Raw genomic sequence first — 22663 nt, forward strand, 5'->3', positions numbered from 1 at the left:
TGGCAAGCCAACACCATACCAACCATGCCACTGAGGCGCTTATTTCGTTACTCTGACACTGATGCTGTTAATGGTTTTCCAATTAACTTTCAGTGGTAGTTTCAACTAATCATTTATTTCCCTTATTTATTCTATAAATGCCATTTCTCTTGCTGGATATTTAGTTAATAACGTAATATGTAATTTTCTCAAGTTTTAGTGATTATAGCTTCTCTGTTTATTTTGTTTTGTTTGTTTGTATGGTGTTTTTACATTGCATGGAACCAGTTTTCAGCAACGGGACCAATGGCTTTACGCGACTTCCGAACCACGTCGAGAGTGCTTTTATCTCCAGAAATACACATCTCTAATCCCTCAATGGAATGCCCGAGAATAGAACTCACGGCCACCAAGGTGGCGACTATACCGATCACGCCACTGAGGTGCTAGCTTATCTGATTGTAGTGCCATACCAGGAATCAAGACCAATTTTAATTCCAAAAACAGGGAATAAAAATGAATCAAGATGGGATCTTGTCTGACTTTTCCTTTTCTTTTTTGGTGTAAGTATTGTGCTGCTTCATTTTCCAATACGAGGAGTCATCATTCAGATTCCATTTTTGGAGAAGGGCCAATGAAAGTACTATCTACTGTATTTCAATCCTTTGGGTGTCAATGTTTGATACATTTAAGTTATTCATTAAGTTATAATTTGCCCACATATTTTTCCCTTGCAACCATGAAGCTACACTTGAGGGATAGATATGACTCTTCTTATGGGCCACCCTAGGGCTTGGTAGCCAAATACTTTACGTACATGCAAATCTAATACATTTAGGGTCATGAGTCCATCAAGATCAAACCCATTATGATGAGCACAACTTGACATTAGACTTTTCACCTTGCTGGCACGTCATCGAGTACTCACCCTCTATATTTTAAGTGATCAAAATTGTAGTCAAACACAACAACTTCAAATCAATCCAGATACAGTCAGGAGGGAAAAGGAAGTAGGTTTGTTTGTATGGTGTTTTTACGTTGCGTGGAACCCGTGCTTTTTCAGCAACGGGACCAACGGCTTTACGTGACTTCCGAACCACGTCGAGAGTGAACTTCTGTCACCAGAAATACACATCTCTCACTCCTCAATGGAATGGCCGAGAATCGAACTCACGATCACCGAGGTGGGTTGCCAACACCATATCAACCAAGCTACCGAGGCGCTGGTGGGAAGTAGGAAAGCCCAGTCAAGGTGCTAAGAGTTGAGTCTGTGAACAAATGATTTAAAGATTAAGACGTACAGGCCTGTGCAAGGATTAGGATCCAGAAGGTAATGTACATATGACTTAAATTATTCATAAAGCTATATATAGTAGTTTGAAATTTTCGTCACTGCATTTACTTGGAAAAAGCATCAGGCACCAAGGGAAACTTCAAATACCACAAAATCAAAACTGCATAGGAGTGTTAATGCTTCCTAAGTGTGTGCAGTTGTAAATTAGTGTGCTGGTGGAAGTCAGTCCAAACTTGGAATGGAAGGTATAAAATGTAATTTTTTTAGAATGAATTGTATTCATTTTTTTTAACTATAAAAAGTGAGTGAATCAGTATCTGAACAGACAGGTAATACACATACCTGATGATTGTGTATTTGGAAAGTTATACAACACCAATGGCTATTTTACAAATTGAGTAATGAAAAAATTTGAACACATTAATCTAGGAGAAAAGCAGCCAGACTTCCATAGTCAGTTGCAATAAATACTGACTGGCAAGCACATTCTTTATTGTTTGTTTGTTTGTATGGTGTTTTTACGTTGCATGGAACCAGTGGTTATTCAGCAACGGGACCAACGGCTTTACGTGACTTCCGAACCACATCGAGAGTGAACTTCAGCACATTCTTTATGAATGTGTGGGCAGATGCAGAAAAAAGTCTATAATAACTTACAAAAACAAGGGTTTACAAGAAATTTTTGATAAATTAGAGAGAAATTATAGGGGCACACCTTAAATAAAGGACGCACTAATCATAGATTACCACTGAGTAACTTCATTAAGTGAATTTCTAGATTCTTTTAAATTATATTCAGGTACTTTGTCTGAACTTATCTTTAGAATAGTGATGTGTTCAAGGACTGTAATTTTTTAAAGTGAATATGAACAATGACCACTGTAAATCTTCTTCCCAGCTTTAATCCAATTTTATATGGGGTCGCCGTTGTGAATGAGTCGTCTCTATCGATTTCTGTCCTGTGCATCGTTCTCGTTAATACCTTTCCATAACACATCTTCCCCTACACAATCACGCCATCTCTTTCTTTGTCTTCCCTTCTTCCTTCTACCCTGCACTTCCATTTCCATCGTATGTCTTCCAACAAGAAGTTCCTCTCTTCGTAACAGATGTCCATACCATTGAAGCCTCCCCTCCTGTATTTTCTTTGATTTTTCAACTACCTTTGTCGATCCTCTTATATTCTCATTTCTAATCCTATCTTCCCTTGTTACTCCCGACATCCAATCCTATCTTCCCTTGTTACTCCCGACATCTATCTCAACATTCTCATTTCTGCTACATCCATCTTCTTCTCCTCTGTTTTCCTCAAACTTGCTATTTCTGTTCCACATAACATTGCTCGTCTGACCACCGTCAGATAAAACTTTTCCTTCAATTTCAGAGGAACCTTATTGTCACAGGGGACCCCTGATGCTGACCTCCAGTTATTCTATCCTGTCTGAATTCGATGTCCCACCTCTTGGTCCATGCTTCCACTATCCTCTAATATGGACCCCAAGTACTTGAACTTCTGTACTCTCTTTATTTCTTCCCCACCCAATCTTATGCTATTTCCACCATCCTTAGCAATACTGGAACACATATATTCGGTTTTTGATCTGCTTATACTCATTCCTCTCTCCTCAAGTGCTGCTCTCCACCTCTCCAACCTCCCCTCTGAACACAACTCAATGTCATCTGCATATAATATGCACCATGGCACTGCTTCGCTTAACATCCTTGGTCATTACATCCATCACGATGTTGAAGATGAGAAGATGAATGGGCTAAGTGCCGACCCCTGATGTAATCCAACTCCTATCTCAAATCCATCTGTCTCTTGAACACTGCTTCTCACTCTAGTATACACATTCCTGTACATCTCCTGAATAATTCTGACATACTTTTCGGGCACCATCTTCTCCCTCAAACATCTCCATACTTCTTGCCTTGGCACTCTGTCATAGGCCTTTTCAAGGTCTATGAATCCAGATGCAGGTCTCGTTGTTTTTCTCTAGCCTTATGCAAAATATTCCATCCGTTGTGCCGCTTCCCTCCATAAATCCTAACTGTTCCTTCCCTATTCTTACTTCCTCTCTCAGCCTGCCATCTATTATTCTTTCCAAAATATTCAAAGTGTGAGACATTAGTTTGATACCTCTATAATTACTGGATTCCTGGACATCACCTTTACCTTTAAATATAGGTATCAAATATGCTTTCCTGCCATTCTTCTGGTATCTTCCCTTGTTCAAATATTTTTACCATCAGATCATACAAGAGGCTTTCCAAACTTCGACTGGGATTAAGTCAGGTCCTGTTGCCTTCCCATTCCTCATTCTTTTTAAGGCTCGTATCACTTCATTCCAATAGATCCCCATTACCATTCCCATGTTTAAATGTCCATCCTCTCTTACAATTCTTTCATTTTCTTCATTTAGTAGTTGCTCGAAATACTCTTTCCATCTTTTCAGGATATTTTCTTCCTTTTTTATGACCATACCATTCCTATCTTTCATTTGCTTAATATGGGTGATGTCCTTCGTTCTTTTATTTCTTAGTTTTGACAGTTTGAGCATCTAAACCCTTTAACACCGATTGGACGTATTAAACGTCGACATAGATTGTCTGTTGGGTGCCGATTGGACGTATGGTACGTTGATAAAAAGTTTTTTTGTAAAAATTCGAGGAAAAATACTTATAGGCCTACCAGGCGAAAACTTTTGGGTCACGCACCTTAGGGGATGCTGAGAGCTCACGGATCAAGGCGTTGTTTTGTTTACAATTGTTACGCAGGCGTGCAAGCACAAATTTCTTTCTTATCACACTAAATATATGAAAATGTGCACAATTTCATGTAGAATACAAAAAAAAAAAAAATACTCATGATTGTAGCTTTTATCAGTTTTGAAATATTTTCATATAAATAACGATGTGCCAAAATTTCAACCTTCGGTCAACTTTGACTCTACCGGAATGGTCGAAAAATGCAATTGTAAGCTAAAACTCTTATAGTCTAGTAATATTCAATCATTTACCTTCAGTTTGCAACAAATTGGAAGTCTCTAGCACAATATTTCGATTTATGGTGAATTTATGAAAAAAACTTTTTCCTTACGTCCGCGCGGTAACTATAACGAAAAAATCCTACGTGCGAGTGTCGTAATGTTTGCACCATTTTAAATTGGCCGTTACATAAAGTTTTATATATGGAAATGTGCGCAATTTCATGAACAATACAACTAAAAACAACCCATGGTTGTAGCTTTTATCAGTTTTGAAATATTTTTATATAAATAACGATAAGTGTAAAAATTCTAACCTTCGGTCAACTTTGACTCTACCGAAATGGTCGAAAAACGCAATTGTAAGCTAAAACTCTTATATTCTAGTAATATTCAATCATTTACCTTCATTTTGCAACAAATTGGAAGTCTTTAGCACAATATTTCGATTTATGGTGAACTTATAAAAAAAAAATTTTTTCCTTACGTCCGCGCGGTAACTCTTCCGAAAAAATCCTACGTGCGATTGTCGTAATGCTTGCACCATTTTAAATTAGCCGTTACATAAAGTTTTATATATGAAAATGTGCGCAATTTTATGTAGAATACAACAATAAAATAATTGACGGTTGTAGCTTTTCTCATTTTCGAAATATTTGCATATGAATCACGATAAATAGAAAAAAAACCACGTTTGATCAACTTTGACTCTACCCAAATGGTCGAAAAACGCAATTGTAAGCTAAAACCCTTACAGTCTAGTAATATTCAGTCATTTATCTTCATTTTGAAACAAAATTCGAAGTCTCTAGCACAATATTTAGATTTATGGTGAATTTAAAAAAATAACTCTCTTTCCCTCCACGTGCGGATTCTCCGCCGCAAATCTCCGAAATGCGTATGTCGCATTCTCGTAATATTTGCTCCGTTTCATATTAGGTGTTTCATAGAGTTTTATACATGAAAATGTGCGCAATTTCATGTAGAATACCAAAAAAAAAAAAAAATATTTGAAGGCTGTAGCTTTTCTCATTTTCGAAATATTTGCATAAAAAAAAAAAAAAAAATTGACATTCGGTCAACTTTAACTCATCCGAAATGGTCAAAAACTGCAATTGCAAGCTAAAACTCTTACAGTATAGTAATATTCAATCATTTATCTTCATTTTGAAATAAATTGGAAGTCTCTAGAACAATATTTAGATTTATGGTGAATTTTTGAAAAAAACATTTTTTTATGTCCGCATGTTACGAATTCATGCATCATTTTGTGATAATATTTTTTCTGTGTTGCTTTGATCGTTTTACAATGTGTTATATATCAAAATGATAGCAATTTAGTGTACAATACAACAACAAAAAATAACTCTTTAGCTTTGACTGTTTTGCTCACGGCGCAATTTGAATACAATTATATATGAAATTTTGTTTTCACGCTATCATATATCGCATTATTTATATATGATAATGACATTTTTTTTTCATTTCTGATGGTTGCATACTAAACTTCAGGTAATGACAAAAAAAGGAGCCAAAAATGAACTCTTAATCTTGATAACTAAGTGTGCTGTGATTTTTTGAAAAAAATATTTTTTCCGCTTCGGCGCTCACTCCGAGACCCCCTCGGCATACGGGAGACGATTTTTATTATGCCCCTTCGGCGTTAGGGTTAATCAACCCTTCCTTGGTTTCCAGTTTATTATAAACTATGACCACCGTAAATAATGAATCAATAAAAAAGATTTAAATAGAAATGTAAATGATGCCACAATTTTACAATCATCAAAGCCATAAGAATAACATATCTACAGTAGAACCCCCGTATTCGCAGGGGATGGGTACCGTAACCCTCGTGAATACCTAAAATCCACGAATACTAAAAACTCCTTTAAAAATGCTTAGATCTGCCTATTTTGATAGTTAAAACTAAAAAACCATCTAAAAATGCTTATACCTATGTGTTTTAATTGTTTTATCACAAAAAGTGCGTTTAGTTATGAAAATGATATGAAAATACAGTAAATCATAAACATTTCCCACTGAAAAATAACCCAAATAGGCGAATTTTCTGCAAATAATGGGTATATATGGTCCGTAGAAAAATCAGCGAATAGGCGAGTCTGTGAATTGTGAGCCCACAAATAGCGGGGGTTGACTGTATAAGTAAGGGGAATAAAAACTTTAAAACTTTAAAATGAAAGTAAAGTGCAAATCTCTTTTTTTTATTTCTTTATTTTGAATAATCATGTTTACATTATATTGTGGCTTTGATTGTATTCAATAATTTCTCTTAATAAGATAAAATGTCATTTAAACTGAAGCGCAGATGAGTCATCATTAACTCTATTGTAACATCGGAGCATTTAACATGTTGATGTAAATTGTTATACATACTAATGCATTATACTCATTTTATATGCCCCAAAAATATTTTGAACTACAGTCTGAACATTCCATCAAATCCAAGATTGGTGTGACAAATAATTTACTGAGTGATTAAACCTTAAGCACTATAGCAAATTTTTAAAAATCATACTGAAATTTGTATTTTTCCTAACATACATACCTGAAGTTTTTTTTACATAGGATCTAGCTCGCAAATGTGAGCTGGAATGTCTGTTAAACTTTCAGACAAGGTCGTTAAATATCGACAGGTAGTGGGAAGCTCAGCCTAGCTGTCAGTATGCACTCCACTTTGTCTTTAGACCAAGGTGCCAAAGTTACAGGTGATACCTCTTGAGGTGTAGTTGACACAGAAGGTTGTGCCATTGGGGGATCTCTCTCGGGACCTCTGATAACAGAGCTATAAGGTCTAGTTACCACTTGGCATGTGGCCACTTGGGGGCTTCCCGAGTCAACCTAAGATTTGGGTTAGTCTACATCCAGTTAATTATGTGATGAATCAAGCAAAATGGTGGGAAGACATAAGCTACTAAAGTATTCCATGGGTGCTGGAAGGCATCCTCTATCGCAGCCCATGGGTCCTACACTATTGAACAGAACACAGAACACTGGAAGTTTCCTGCTGTACTGGGTAGCTAACAGGTTGATGCTTGGAGTTCCCCAAAGCTTGAAGAGCTTCTCTGCAATGCTTGGATGTACAGACCATTCTGTCCCTGTTACCTGACTCTGGCTACTGAGCTTGTCTGCTACTATATTCTGAGCACCTGGAATGTACCTGGCTGCCGAGTGAGCTACTACCAACTCATGCACCTGCACAGCCAACTGGTGTAGCTGGAGAGGCACAAGTTCTGCCTTGCTTGTTGACATATGCCACTACTGTGTTGCTATTGTTCATCAACACCATAGTGCCCCATCACTCGATCCTGATACTCCTAAAGAGCAAGGAAAGCAGCCTTTAATTCCAACACACCTGCCACTAACAACTCCTCTAGGTTAGTGCCCCATCCCTTGTTGGGTGTGTCCGAAAACAGAAGCATCTCCACTGGGAGAGTGCCAAGCTGTGCCCTTACTGTGAGGTTCCTGTCATCTAACCACCAATTCAGATCTCTCCTTACTTCCTCCAAAAAGGGAATAGGAAAGAAAGGAGGGTTCCTTGTCAGAGATCAGAACTCCTTTACTCTTCACTGGAGGGAACAGAGGGGAACCCGCCTATGAGGGAGAAGCTTCCAAATGAAGACAGGCGACTCAAAACGACTTGCCACTGCTGACCAGGTTTTCCTGTCACGACAGGAACTTCCACGCTATCTCCTCTTGAAGTTTATCACCACACCCAGGTCGTGATAAAATTTGAGATCATCTCTGTCCATAAGTAATTGCAGCAATGTCCTCACCTGAGTGAATATTTGGAGGGTGGCTGAGCCTTAAACAGAGTGCCCTGAACTGGAACAACATCCTCTAAGGGTAAAGTGGAGATACTTCTAAGAGGATTGATGGATGGGAATCTAAAAATATGCATCCTGTAAGTCCATCGAAAGCAGAAGTCTATCTCCTGATGGAATCTAACGCTGAGCAAACAGTTTTCATCCCGAACTTGGTCCAGTGAATGAAATGGTTCAATAGACAGGTCGATGACCAGTCTCCAATCACCTGTCACCTTCTCCAACAGGAACAGGTGGGTAAAAACCTAGAGATTGATTCTTCACAACTTCTATTGTGCCTTTCTAAAGCATTGCATTCATCCCCTCCCAAAGGATGAGATCTTCTGCAAGCTGGGAACAAAAGTCTGAGACCAGACTGGATTGAAAGTGAAGGGTGGCAGATACTTGAAGGGTAGTAGTTACTTTTCATGAGGGACATCCTCAACCCAGGTCTCTGCTCCAATGGCCAATGGCTTGACAGGCACCATTCATCATCGGCAGCAAGCAGGGAGGAACACTGCCCTTGCCCTTAGCACCCTACTTCCTTCTTGCCCTTCCCTCCCTTCCTAGGATGGACAAGGGCTGCAATGGACCAGACTGCATGTCTTGTGCTCCCAAGGCAGAAGAAGGCAAGATTCCTCTACAAGGGGAAGAGGAAGTCTGGGACTATCTCTGGTGCGATGAGGAGGGGCCAGCCTGACCCAAGGATCATGCTGCAGTGCCAAGCAAAGACCAAGAGGTTTAAGACACTGTTTTTAACTCAAAGTCTCTCCACTGTGGCATCCACCTCACTCTGGGGGAAAGGAGAGGCAGATCCCAGCACAGGTCTGTTTCTGAGAGCCAAGTCTGACTCCAGTCCAAAGAAAAGTGAGAATTGAGAAAGAAAAGTGTTCTTCCTCTTCAGAATCAAGTTAGACCACAGGCTTGCTGTCTGGTGGGAGAGGTAGGTAGAAGCACTATACTCCTACAGCATCAGTCTCTTGGAAGGCATCCTGTTTGGGTGTTCACTCTCCCATCAAAGATGCAATCCTGACCACCACAAGTGACCAGAGCTTGAGCAACAAGACTGTCAGGAGCACTGGCACGGCAGTCGACTCCAGGGCTGCTGCCTCTGTTTGAGAGAGGAAACCTCCTTCTGCACCAAGCCAGTGAAGCTCCAACCAGCAACAGAGACAAGTCAAGTCTGGGTCTATCTGATTAGTCAGCAACAAACTCTCCAAAGGAAGGTAATAATTCCTCTGACAAGACAGAGGCAGAGGAAGTAACTTACTGGACTGGCTAGACTAGAGTGAATTCTCTTGCCCAGAAACGAGAGAATTCACCTGGTATTTTATAAAAGTCTTGATCATGGTAGGCTGAATGGAGCCTTGGGCTCCTTTTGCAGCCCCCACAAAGACTTGTAATGGCTTAAAGAAACAGTCTGTAGAACAGGCCATGGTCTCTTCCTCAAACCTTACCTTACCTTACAGACCTTACATCTTGTTCGGGTTGCCCCAGGTCCCTCAGTGTGAGGCACCTCTAATGTCTACCAGAGAGTTGCTAGTACATCTTCCGGTATATTTTGCATCTTCCAATCTTGGATGGTCTGGGATGCAGTTTAGATATTTGTCGAGCTTATTCTTAAACACATCTACGCTCACTCCTGATATATTCCTCAGATGAGCTGGCAACGCATTGAATAGACGCTGCATTATCGATGCTGGTGCGTAGTGGATTAATGTCCTGTGTGCTTTCCTTATTTTTCCTGGTATATTTTTGGGCACTATTAATCTACCTCTGCTTGCTCTTTCTGATATTTTTAGTTCCATGATATTTTCTGCTATTCCTTCTATCTGTTTCCATGCCTGAATTATCATGTAGCGTTCTCTTCTCCTTTCCAGACTATATAATTTTAAGAATTGTAGTCTTTCCCAGTAGTCTAGGTCCTTAACTTCTTCTATTCTAGCTGTAAAGGACCTTTGTACACTCTCTATTTGTGCAATATCCTTTTGATAGTGTGGGTACCATATCATATTGCAATATTCAAGTGGACTACGAACATATGTTTTATAAAGCATAATCATTGTTGTTTCAGCTTTTTCCCTTGTTTTGAAGTGCCGTAACAACATTCCCATTTTTGCTTTACATTTTGCCAACAGAGTTGCTATTTGATCATTGCATAACATGTTCCTATTCATCATCACACCAAGGTCTTTAACTGCTTCCTTATTTGTGATGGTCTCATTATTAGGTCCCTTATATGCATATAGCTTTCTTTCTCTGTCTCCATAATTTATTGATTCAAATTTATCAGAGTTAAATACCATCCTATTTACCTCTGCCCAATCATATACTTTGTTAAGGTCTCTTTGTAGAGCGTTCCTATCTTCATCACAAGTAATTTCTCTACTTATTCTTGTGTCATCTGCGAAACTACTCACTACCGAATCCTTAACATTATTGTCTATGTCTTCAATCATAATAACAAACAGTATTGCAGCTAACACCGTACCTTGCGGCACACCGGATATTACCTTGGCTTCATCCGATTTCTCGTCGTTTGCAATAACTATCTGTTTTCTGTTGTGTAAAAAATTCTTTTAACCATCTTCCTACTTTATCCACGATATTGTGTTTTCTAATTTTCTTCGCTAATATATTATGGTCTACTTTATCAAAAGCTTTTGCAAAGTCTAAATAAACCACATCTGTTTCATTTCCGCTTTTCATATTTTTGAATATGTTTTCACGGTGGACTAACAGTTGGGTTTGTGTACTTTTTCCGGGTACGAAACCATGTTTTCCTTTATTAAACAAATTATTTTTTATTAAATGTTTCATAATATTTTTCTTCATTACCCTTTCATACACTTTCATTATATGTGATGTTAGACTCACAGGCCTATAATTACTTGCCTCTAGTCTTGATCCACTTTTGAAAGTAGGGGTAATATACGCTAATTTGTGCTCATCATATATCTTGCCTGTATCTACACTTTGTCTTAATAATATTGCAAGTGGCTTTGCGATAGAATGAACTACTTTCTTTAACAAAATAGCAGGAATTCCATCAGGCCCTGCAGCAGCTCCATTTTTAATTTCATTAATAGCCTGCACAATATCAGCTTCATTAATATCTATGTCAGCTAAATATTCACTATTTTCATCCCTTACTTCTATATCTTTTTTTTTTTTTCATTATCTTCATTATCTATTTCTAGGGGTGAATTCTCTCTTATATCGTCTGCCAGTATGTTGCAAATTTCCTTTTTTTCATTCGTTAATCTCCCTTCAATTCTCAGAGGGCCTATTTCTATTCTTCTTTTATTCATCTTCTTCGCATATGAGTATAATAGTTTGGGGTTTTGCTTGATATTTAATAGGGTTTTTTCTTCCAAGTCCCGTTTTTCATTTTCTTTTGATTGTATAATCTTTTTTTCTGCATTTTCTATCTTACTTTTTAGTTCTATAACTTTCCATGCATTTTTTTCTTTTGCAAGACCTTTTTTTCCACTTTCTGATTTTCTGGAACAAGATTCTTCTGTCTCTTGGTATGCATGAATGATGTTTTCTTTTCTTCTTCGGTATATATTTTTCCACTATTATCTCCAATATTTTATATAATATCTCCGTATTTACCCTTATGTCATCACTTACGAAAATGTTATCCCAATCTTTGTTTAATTCTTCATTAATTTCTGACCATTTTATATTTTTACTGTAGAAGTTGTATTTTCCATATCCTTCCCACTTTTTCATTTCTTGCTTATCTCTATTTTCACTTGCTTTGGAATGAACTGTTAATTCTATGACATTATGGTCTGAAATACTCGCATTATAAACTATTATTTCTTTAACATAATTAATTCATCTCGTTCACAAATACTAGGTCTAAAGTATTTTCTTTTCTTGTTGGCAGGTGATTTATTTGTTGAATGTTGTATTCTAGTAGCATATCTAATAGCTTTTCAAATTGCCTCTTATCTTCTGCACTACTATTACTCTCTTTTTTATATGTATAAGTACAACCACAATCTCCTATTCGTTCTTTCCATTCTACGAAAGGAAAGTTGAAGTCACCAGATAGGAGAATAGTCCAGTCCTTGTGATTTCTACATATATCATCCAATTTTTCAATTATTAAGTCAAACTCTTTAGTATTAGGAGGTCTATATATTACTATGTTCATCAATTTTTCAGATTCAAATTCTACCGCTATTAGTTCACATCTGAGTTACTATATTTCTCATATATTTTTCCTTGTTTTTTGTCTTTCCCATATATTGCGGTTCCCCCTTGATTCCTATTTTTTCTATCTGATCTATAAGTTTGGAACCCTTTTATTTGATCATCATTCCCAGTCTCTTGGGAATACCAGGTTTCACTTATATTCATTATATCTATTTTCTTTTCATTTTGGGTTAGTTCTTCTAAGTACTCTATTTTTCTTTTTGAGTTACTCGTAACTAAACCCTGCGCATTCATCACTATGATGGTTTGCGTGTTTTTTCTCCTTCATTTATACTGATAGTAATAAGATTTTCCCATGTCTCTTTCCTGTTTTGGTATGTTGTTCTTTTTTTCATTTCCAGAAATTCTGACATTAAAAAATCCAACTTTTCCATAATATTTGATCTTCCTTCCATCATAATTATTCATTTTGTGTCTGAATCTGCAATTTTCTCCGTTTCTGCAATATCCTCTTGCATAATAAATACAGTTATTATCTCTTGAGTAGAATTTCGGAGCTGATGCTTTGAAATTCTTTGCTGACACCTCTGCATATCTCATTGGTGGTTTGCTTTTCTCTTTTACCTGATATTCTTGATTTCTCTCTTTATTTGTTTCTTTCTTATTTTGGATTTTATTACTTGGTTGGTTATTTATTTGATTATGATTCATGGCTACAGGGTGCATATATTTGCATTTTTTGTCGAACTTACATCCTTTTCCTTCTTTTAGGTTTTTACATATTTTTGGATGCAGATCTCTGCAATCATCCCCATATCCATCTAAGTATGCACTTTACCATATATTTCATAGTTTTTGACATATCTTAGGATGTTTGTAGTAACATCTTTCTCCAAATCTGCAATTCCCTCTTTTCAAAAGGTTGCAGATTTTGTCTTTTTCTGTCTATTTTTTCCCTCTTTCCGTCATTGTATAGATCTGGGTAGAGCCTCTTCGGGATTTGCTTTTCTGTTGTCATATCGTAATTTATTTCTTCGTAGGTATGCTGCTTTATTGCCTCATATGTAGTATCAATGAGTATCTCTGCATCCATACTTTTATCTTTTGTCTTTGTTTTCCTTATTTTTCTCTGTCATTTCATTTTTGTTTACTTCTCTTCCGTTTTCTCTTCTTCTTTTTCTTCTTCTTCTTCCTCTTCCTCTTCTTCTTCATCCTCAACTATTTGTACATTCAATCTTGATTTAATAACATTGTCTATCCATGATAGACATGTTGAACAAAAAATTCTTGTATATCTTTTCTCAAATCTTGTATTACCTCAGCACACTGTGGATGGGTCGGAATGTTGCATGCAGCACATTTTCTGATTAGGTTTTGTGGATTGACTATGCTATACCAAACCTTACACAGTTTGCATGCTTTTGGCATCTTTTTCCTAATGCATCAACTTAGTATATTCACAAGATTCACCTTATTCATTTTCTTTGTCGGAATATGTTGGTTTATGTATATTTTCTTTATGAGTCTCTTGACCACTTGGATTTTATTTGGAACTTCTTCAATTATTTTCAAGATGTTTTCATTAGATTTGTTCCAGTTTGAAGGATTATATCCTTCTATATCTATGAATGCTTTGTATCTTTTTTGGTTAGGACTGTTGCTGATTTCATAGATAGAAATGCCAGTTTCCCTTCCTGCTACCTCATCGTATTGCGAATCTGCTAGACACGCCAAATTACGCCACCTTTTCCCGCAGTTGGAAACTTACTGCCATCTTGTTTCTGATTTATAGTATTACACTTGATAAACTAACTTAGAAGACGCTTTATCCTACTATTTTCACACTAATCTTATCACCGATAGTTCACGAACACTTCTAGATATTTCTCAAATTCTAGTCGTATGTTAACTTGTGATATCTGTTGATTATTGTGACTTCACGCGGGTACGTCTCACCAAGCAAGATGGCTACTACGGTGAATCATTTTAGTGATGTCCACAAAATGCCTCTGCAACTCAGGGGGTCCAAGACCTTTGCAAGTTATTCCCTCTGCTGGAGAGAGAGATTTGCCAGAGCCCCTGGCATTCTCCGCCACTCAGGAATATGACCTGTCTGGCCCAATGACCAAATCAAGTGTAAACCTCCATGATAGGGCTGGGATAGGATCAAGAATGGTCCCAATCCTGGACCTGGGGCTTGTCCGGCTCCCAGCTGCTGGTAAACTCCGAGGAGGTGGAGGGGACAAATGAGAGATTGTGAACACCTTTGCTCAGCCTGACAAAGACCGAAGCTTTACCAGGGTGAGCAAAGCTGTGGGTGGTTGTCAACCCACAGTAACAACATCTGCATAGGTCAGGGAGAGTGGTTCTGCACACACAAATGTGGGTGGGGGCTGTCCCTTAAGCGTGCTATAGTCTCCAAGAAGCTGTATCTTCCACAAGGGTGATTGACCCAGGTGGGCTGAATCCATTTCCTTGGACCACTGAACCACTCTCTTTGAAGTGAGAGGGGGTTGAAAGAGCATGTGCATGCTCTTGTTTCACCTCTCACTGGTAAATTGGGGGTCCAGAGAACCCTGGGTAGTAGTTGCACCCTTTCACTTGGTAATACATGCAGCAATACTCTTGGTACCACTAGTCAGTCCTCTCTGCAGCAGAGGACTGACAGGTGAAGGCTCAACGGAACTTCCTCTGGGAAAACACAGTAGACTTTTTTGTCCTCTTATTACTAGCTTTGGAAGAAATGGAGAGGAGGCAACAACACTTGACAATGAAGACAACTTCCACATCTTTGTCTACCCAAGTCAGCCAAGATCAGAACAGTAGAGAGCGATGGGAGGAGGACCTCCCCAAGAGATGTAGATGAAGGCAACACCTCCAGGCACATCACCAAAGATATGTGGGGATATATTATCAAGAGGGTGAGGGTGGTACAAGAGCCACTGGAGACCATAACCATTGAAGTCATCTTGATCATGGTAGAAGCGTTAATAGGATACAACTTCGTCGCCTTCAAGAGGTCAAGAAGGGACAAAACATTGGGTGCACCCTAGATACCCAGGGAGGGACACAACTCCCTGGGCCCCTCATCCTCCACTTTACCTGGAAAAAAAGTCGAGTTAGGGTGGCGCTCTTCCATTTGCCCCAAGAAAGACCGTTCCTCAGAAGAAAACTCTCCCTAAAAGTGAAAAGAAGCTGCAGGTGAAAAGGCAGGCTGGATGTCCTCCCCCATCAATGGCTCTTGACTGAACACTCAATAGGAATCAGCGAGGGGGAAACTACTCCCTTGGGAGTACAGTTGTGACAGTGGGTGGGAGTTTGACAGGGGAAAAAAAAGTGCTTAAGAGGACCTTCAGCGTCACCAGAGGAGTACTGCAACCTGATGAAACCAGGAAGACCTTCTCCCTCCTAGCAAACGTCACCTACTGGGAGGCTTAAGTGATTGACTGGTTTGACTTATCTTTATTTAACAGGCAAATCTCAACAATCAAACAAAGGTAATATATTCAAAGCAAAAATGGCAACTTGGGCACAGAATCCGCCGAGACATCTGCTGTATACTATACAATGGTGACTGGAAGCAAAATGGATTGCATACCGACAGGTGGGTCGGGCTTCTCACTACCTGTTGATAGTTAACGAACTTGTCTGGAAGTTAAATGGTTGTTCTAACTCTTATTTGCGAGCTGAATCCTGTGTATAGAACAAAATTTTGTATTTGTGCAGAAACATACTGCAATTACAACACTTTTGCGTTTATGTAATATGTACTGTGCTTCCAAGAAGTACACCACTAATCAGAATATTAATTAACTTCACCAAGACATATTGTAACTAAGGAAATACAGTATTGTATGAAAGCAAATGACAAACCTATCTATATAACTCGTCTACAAAGATTAATATTAAAAGGTCATAGACCCCCAAGTTCTCATATATAAAATGGTAAACAACAAAGAAACTAATCTTTACCCTGTTTTTTATCTTCTTTTGGAATTGCAAAATTGTCAGTTTTTATCTCGTAAAAATAACTGCAATGCTCTCCAATACTTCTGTAACAGGAACTCCTACTTCACCTTCAACAATCTTCCCTCTTATTCATTAATTATGATGCAGCATCATTTAAAGTGGTTACGTAATTTCTTTACCAGTTATGTAAGTACTTACCATACAGTAAGTTTTTTTAAACGCACAGAAGTACAGTGCTATCAGCTCTACACCAATTAATACACTGGCTCTGTATCTTCAATAGTGAATCACTTAATGTCATGTTAAGTCTTGGGACATCCCAGTACGTACATCATTACGTACACTATACGTATATAGTTTAACCAGACCACCACATTAAAAATACCATGTTGCATATGACTCTGCAAGCAACTCAAACAGATGGCAAGGAAGGAAGTAGTAGGTGTATTACATGGAAATCATATAATGGAACCCACGTTTACATAAAAAATTACAAAAACCTTGGAAATATCATACTAAAAGCACAACAAAACTAAGGTAACCTGGCAAGTCTCTCTTTTGGGGGAGATCAAAGCTGATGAATCACTGTAAATCAAAGGAATGTTCTTGTTAAAAGAGATTTTAACCCTTTTTAAGAGTTTCAAATTCCAAAAGCTTACTAGTCAAAGTCTGGTTGATAACTCGTGCTAACACTGTCTGTAGTAGTAGTAGTACTCTTGTTTAATCTCAATTTCCACATATAAATTCACAATATCTTTTGAGTAGCCTTTAAAAACTGTATGCCTCGTATTACAGTAGTATTTGCTTATACTCAATTTTAAACATAAATAAGACTAAATAAGAGAATACGAAAATATATCCCTAAAACATACGTTTCACATCAATATACTAATACAAAGATTTTCATTTGTCTTAATCATTTTCAATGTATTCATCTTTAATTATAACATTTTCTAAGTCTTCTTTTAATATAACATCAAAACGTTCATTTCCTTCGTGAAAATCCAATCCTGCAGGATTTCTTGGGCCATCATTTACTTCATCTCCCTCCCCAATATCTTCTTTTATAAACACACTACTATTTGAGGGGACTACTACATCGCTACGGTCTTTCTCATTACTATTATTATCAGTATCACGATGAACATTCTGACCAGAAATGTTACCTGCTTTATGCAAATCATCATTAATGGTATTTGTTTCACAAACACTAACATCAGCAAATTCCAAGTCGACTGAGCCACTGGCTGGATTCATAGAATCCACATGGACGATTTCTGAGTGCTCAGGCGTGCCAGTTGACTTCAGGTGCGTTATCACTCTGTGGACAACCATTTCGTGGTATATCTGTGAACGCTTCCTTGAAAATAGCTTCCCACATATGGAACAGTTATAACAAGTTATTTCGTCATTCAACAAGGTATCACTCTTTTCCTCTTCACAAGCATGATAATGTATCGTATGATTTACGACATTGCTCTTTCTCATAAATCGCTCACTACACAGGGTACAGGAAAAATTCTTTTCAGAGCATTTGTTCATACGCAAATGCCTATCCAAGGCATAACTGTCACACAACACTTTACAGCATTTGAAACACCTAAAAAGTTCTGCCGTACTTGAATGTTTTTTCATGTGTCGATCAAAGCTAGACTTTGATGTATAATACCTATTGCACTGAGTACAGTGGCGGTCCTCATTATGCATCTGCATGTGATTATCTAAAAGTTGTTTCTGATCAAACTGCTCATTGCATTCTGGACAATAAAAAGAGTCAATAATTTCATATGTAAATTCCTTTTTAAACTCTTTATCATTACTTGGCTCACCATTTAATTCATCCCCATCCACAATGCCTTCTTTTACAAACATTTTGCTTGAAGGGATGACTTTCTGATGATGATTTACACTGATGTTATGAGCAGAGTAGGTTAATACCTCCTTTACAATGCTTTCCGATCCACAGATGTCACCATCAGTTTTCTTACTAGCTTTACTAACTGTTTTTTGTTTGTTATCAATAAAAGTACTAGTTTTACATATAGTACTACCGGCAACATATTCATCATTAACCGAGCCATCTGCTTCATTCATATAAGCACCATTAATGAATTCTGGTTGTTCAGGAGAGTTGGTTAACTTCAGGTGATGCACTATTTTGTGGACAACAGTTTCATGATAAATCTGCGAACGTTTCCTTGAGAAAGCCTCACTGCACGAGGAACAACCATAACATGATATCCCAGTATTCAGAGAGGAATCGCTTGTTTCCTCTTCACAGGCATGATAAAGAATCGTATGTTTTATGACGCTGATCTTTCTTGTAAACCGTTCATTACAGAGCATACACATGAATTTTTTTTCAGAACATTTGTTAATGCGCACGTGCTTTTTCAAGGCCCAACTACTACAAAAAATTTTATAGCATTTAAAACATTTAAAGTGTGCCGCCTTACGAGAATGCCTTTTCATGTGCTGATCAAAACTAGACTTTGCCGTGTAGTACTTGTTGCAAATGGTGCAATACTGGCGCTCTCCTGTGTGCTTCTGCATGTGGTCTTCCAAAAGCTGTTTCTGGCTAAACTGCTTATCACATTCTGGACAGGGGAAAGGTTTAACCTGCTCGTGAATTAAACAATGTCTTGCAAGGTTTGGACTTGATATAAATCGCTTACCACACACTTTGCATTCATATGGTTTCTCCCCAGTATGAACCCTCATGTGACATGTAAACTTGGTTTTATGTTGGAAAGTTTTTCCACATACAGCGCACGTGTACGTCTTCCTCAAAGCAAGCTTGTCCTTATGAGAAATCACATGACTGATTTCATGTTTATAAAGTGATTCGTTGTTGTTGAACATCTTTCCACAAATTTTACAGCACATGCCATTTGTATGATGATCGAGGTGAGAATTAAGGTGGCTTCTCTGTTGAAATTTTCTGTTACAAATTGTACAGGTAAATAAATTTTCGCCAGTATGGAGCCGCATGTGTTTCGTCAAAGAGCCCTTTTCTGTAAATCTTTTGTCACAAAGATCACATTTAAAGGGTTTCTGTCCAGAATGAGTGATCTCATGTCTTTTAACATTACATAATAGACTAAAAGCTTTCCCGCACACTTGGCAACTAAATGGTTTTTCACCAGTATGTCTGCGCATGTGCTTTTCAAAAGTTCCCTTAGTTTTACTTACTGCATCACAAAGCTTACACGGATATTTGTTTGTTTTGTCATTCTCCATTATTGTTGACATTATAATCTGATTTTGCAAAGGAATATCAAGGAATATCATAAATCAAATATACCAAGACAATGAAAAACTTCTTCATATCTTCATCTGATGAAATAACCGATTGTAGGAGTCTGCACAGGACACATCTTCATCACTTGAGGATTCTGTAGAAAATAATTCCAAATATAACAGTTACATATGTACTACTGGAATGTAAATCTTACAATAAAGTTCAACTGCAGTTCATAGTTAAAAGGTACAGTACTTATCCATATTAAAACAGAGATTGGAGACCTCAGTTTTCTAAATGTAACTTCCTCTTGCAAAGGTAGACTTTACTTATCATTCTACTTAGAAGTGGATAGAAATTTTAAGTCATCTCATCTTCATTCATGAAGGTTGTCTTAACGCATAATGCTTCTGTATACTACTGCTATATTATTGAAAGCATGCATTAAGTTCAATAGTCAAAACTGAAGAAAAATAAGAAAAACCCCAAATTTTGTAGGGTGGAAGGCTGCTCAAAACCCAGTACTGCTATCAGTTTTATATTTGTAAAGAAACACATGGCCCCAAAACATTGACTAAACTGCTTCCTTTAATTTAATTTGGGCAATAAGGCCTAGTACCAGGGCAAAGCAAGGGCTGCCATTTAGTGCTGTCATGGCAAAGAAGATAAGAACGTTTATTAAAAAAATTACCCATGTTGTAAATCATGCAGGCATGTACAACCTAATGCATAAACATGCACGTCATCCACACACAATCATTAATATAAAAAATAACTGACAATAAATGATCTAAATGTCATTAAAAATGACATTTTTATAATAAAATACGAGCTATAGTTTCTATCCGTTGGCAGCTAGAAATTTTGAAATTTGCGGTAGTGCTCTATTGTTTTGGCTAGGGGATACAGTAGACCCCGGTATTTGCTGGGGATGCGTGCCAGACCCCTACGAATAGCCGGGAATACTTAGAACCCCCTCTAAAAAAACTTATAACTGTCTATCTGGAAAGTCCAAATACCAAATGTATACCTTAAATAACACCCTACTTAAAATATACCTTAAATTACTATCCTATTACTGTATTAATCTTTGAGATCGAATTATTAACAATTTCAGCTATCTTAAATATTTTACCATTGAAAATATACACTACGTACAGCCAATGAGAGAGAGAGAGAGAGAGAGAGAGAGAGAGAGAGAGAGAGAGAGAGAGAGAGAGAGAGAGAACCATTGAATCAGCAACATCATATATTTGACCATCAAGAGTGAAATTATGAATTATTTCTGAGACATAGTGAATAATAATGAAGAGAGAGAGAGAGTGTATACAGTGACCCCCTTGTATTCGCGGGGGATGCGTACCAGACCCCCCGCAAATAGTTAGAACCCATATAAAAATGCTTTAAACCTCCTATTTTGTTAGTTAAAACTCAAGAAAAACTCACTAAAACTTTTAATACCTAGTTTTTTTAATAGTTTTATCACAAAAAGTGCATTTTATGATGAAATTGATAAAAAATGGAATTTGTGGATATTTTTCATAGAAAAATACCACGAATAGGCGAATTTTCCACGAATAATGCAGGGAAAATGATCCAGCCAGAAATCCGCGAATGCGCAAGTCGGCAAATCCGGACAACGCAAATAAGGGGGGGTTCACTGTACATATATCAAACTGTCATTTACTCCCCTGCCCTCCTTCTCAAAGACTGGGAATCACTATTTCTTTTATTAATCTTATTAATATTTGACAATTAGTTATTAGGTAAATAATTTATTCTACAAAAAAAAAATACACATATAAAGTAAGAGAGAGAGAGAGAGAGAGAGAGAGAGAGAGAGAGAGAGAGAGAGAGAGAGAGAGAGAGAGAGAGAAATTTTTTTTTTATTGTTATTGTTTAAACTCATTAAATTTAATATTATTTGAAAATTAGTATGCACTGTAAATTATTTTATCAAAAAATTTAGTACAGTACCCTTAAAGATATAAACGTTATATATGTTAGAAGGGAAGTCCCTTCTCCCTCTGAACCCCGACCTAGTACGTATTCTATTCAGACGTGTCTGATCTAAGTTGGGGAGCTCTCCTTGGGGACAAAGAAGTCTCCGGGATATGGAATACTTGACACAGAGAGTGGCACATCAATTTGGCAGAATTGACTGCTATCCACTGGGGCTGTTGGAGTTTGCGGACCTGGTCAACAAAGTACAGTAACTGTCCACTCGGATGATACAACAGCTCTCTCTTATATCAAGAGATCAGAAACACACCAGAATCCTAAAAATGTTCATAAAGGGGAAATTCAACGTCCTCGCGGACAAATTAAGCAGCAAGAAGCAGGTTCTTTCCAGAGCGGATGGGGAGCGTATTGGTAAGCCTCGATTTTTGGAAACTATGGGCAGACCGATTCTAGATTCTATGTATTACATCAAAGAACCACCAGCCCCGTACGCATAAGCATGGGCGACAGATGGTGAGAGAGGTCATAAACAAGTTCAGGTCTCACCGGAACATTTCCAAGACACTCATTGCCCCATTACGGCCACAGCAGGAATGGTTTCCGGATCAGATCCTTCGATAGTGAGAAATCTAAAAATATACTACTACTTTGTCCTGGTGCCTGGATGTAGTTCTCAAATGGCTGTCCAAACCACAATTTGAGCCGTTGAATGTGGCTTCCTTAAGAGACTTAACTAAGAAAACTTGCTTTTGGTAGCCTTACCCACTGCGAAGGAGGTGAGTGAACTCCACTCGATGGATAAAAGAGTCAGTTTTGCCCAAGGTAATGCTGTGTGCACATTAACCTTTGGATTTTTGGTGAAGAACGAGAAGCCGTCCAAGCTGCGCCCTCACACTTTCATCATTAAAAGCCTTACAGACTTGGTAGTTTCAGAAGACTAAGGAAGGTCTCTTTGTCCGGTCAAAGCACTGAAATTTTATCTGACACGGATGGAGAAAATTCGGGGCCCCTCCGGTCGTCTGTGGTGCTCCGTGAGGAACCTGTCGTACATGATATTGTTAAACTACAATAAAGTTTTGTACATACTTACCTGGCAGATATATACTTAGCTATAGTCTCCGACGTTCCCGACAGAATTTCAAATCTCGCGGCACACGCGACAGGTAGGTCAGGTGGTCTACCTTACCCGCCGCTGGGTGGCGGATGTACGAACCACTCCCGTAAGCTTGTCAGATTTTTC

At 37.9% G+C, this 22663-nt stretch overlaps 1 protein-coding gene across 2 annotated transcripts in view; it reads right to left on the minus strand.

Annotated features, from left to right (window-relative positions):
* Positions 1-22663, minus strand: part of LOC135212992 (BTB/POZ domain-containing protein 1-like) — a 337906-nt gene that overhangs the window by 232017 nt on the left and 83226 nt on the right. Inside the window, exon 2 of one of the 2 annotated variants that reach the window (XM_064246767.1) lies at positions 14181-19615. The exons of the other annotated variant lie outside the window; for it this stretch is intronic. Within the exon in view, the coding sequence (XP_064102837.1) occupies positions 17133-19511 (2379 nt within the window). The 5' untranslated portion in view covers positions 19512-19615 and the 3' untranslated portion in view covers positions 14181-17132. Of the gene's footprint in view, positions 1-14180; positions 19616-22663 lie in introns of those variants that run through there. 2 annotated transcript variants of the gene reach the window in all.

This window comes from Macrobrachium nipponense, chromosome 42 (genome assembly GCF_015104395.2).
Source record: "Macrobrachium nipponense isolate FS-2020 chromosome 42, ASM1510439v2, whole genome shotgun sequence".
Classification (NCBI taxonomy): Eukaryota; Metazoa; Arthropoda; class Malacostraca; order Decapoda; family Palaemonidae; genus Macrobrachium; species Macrobrachium nipponense.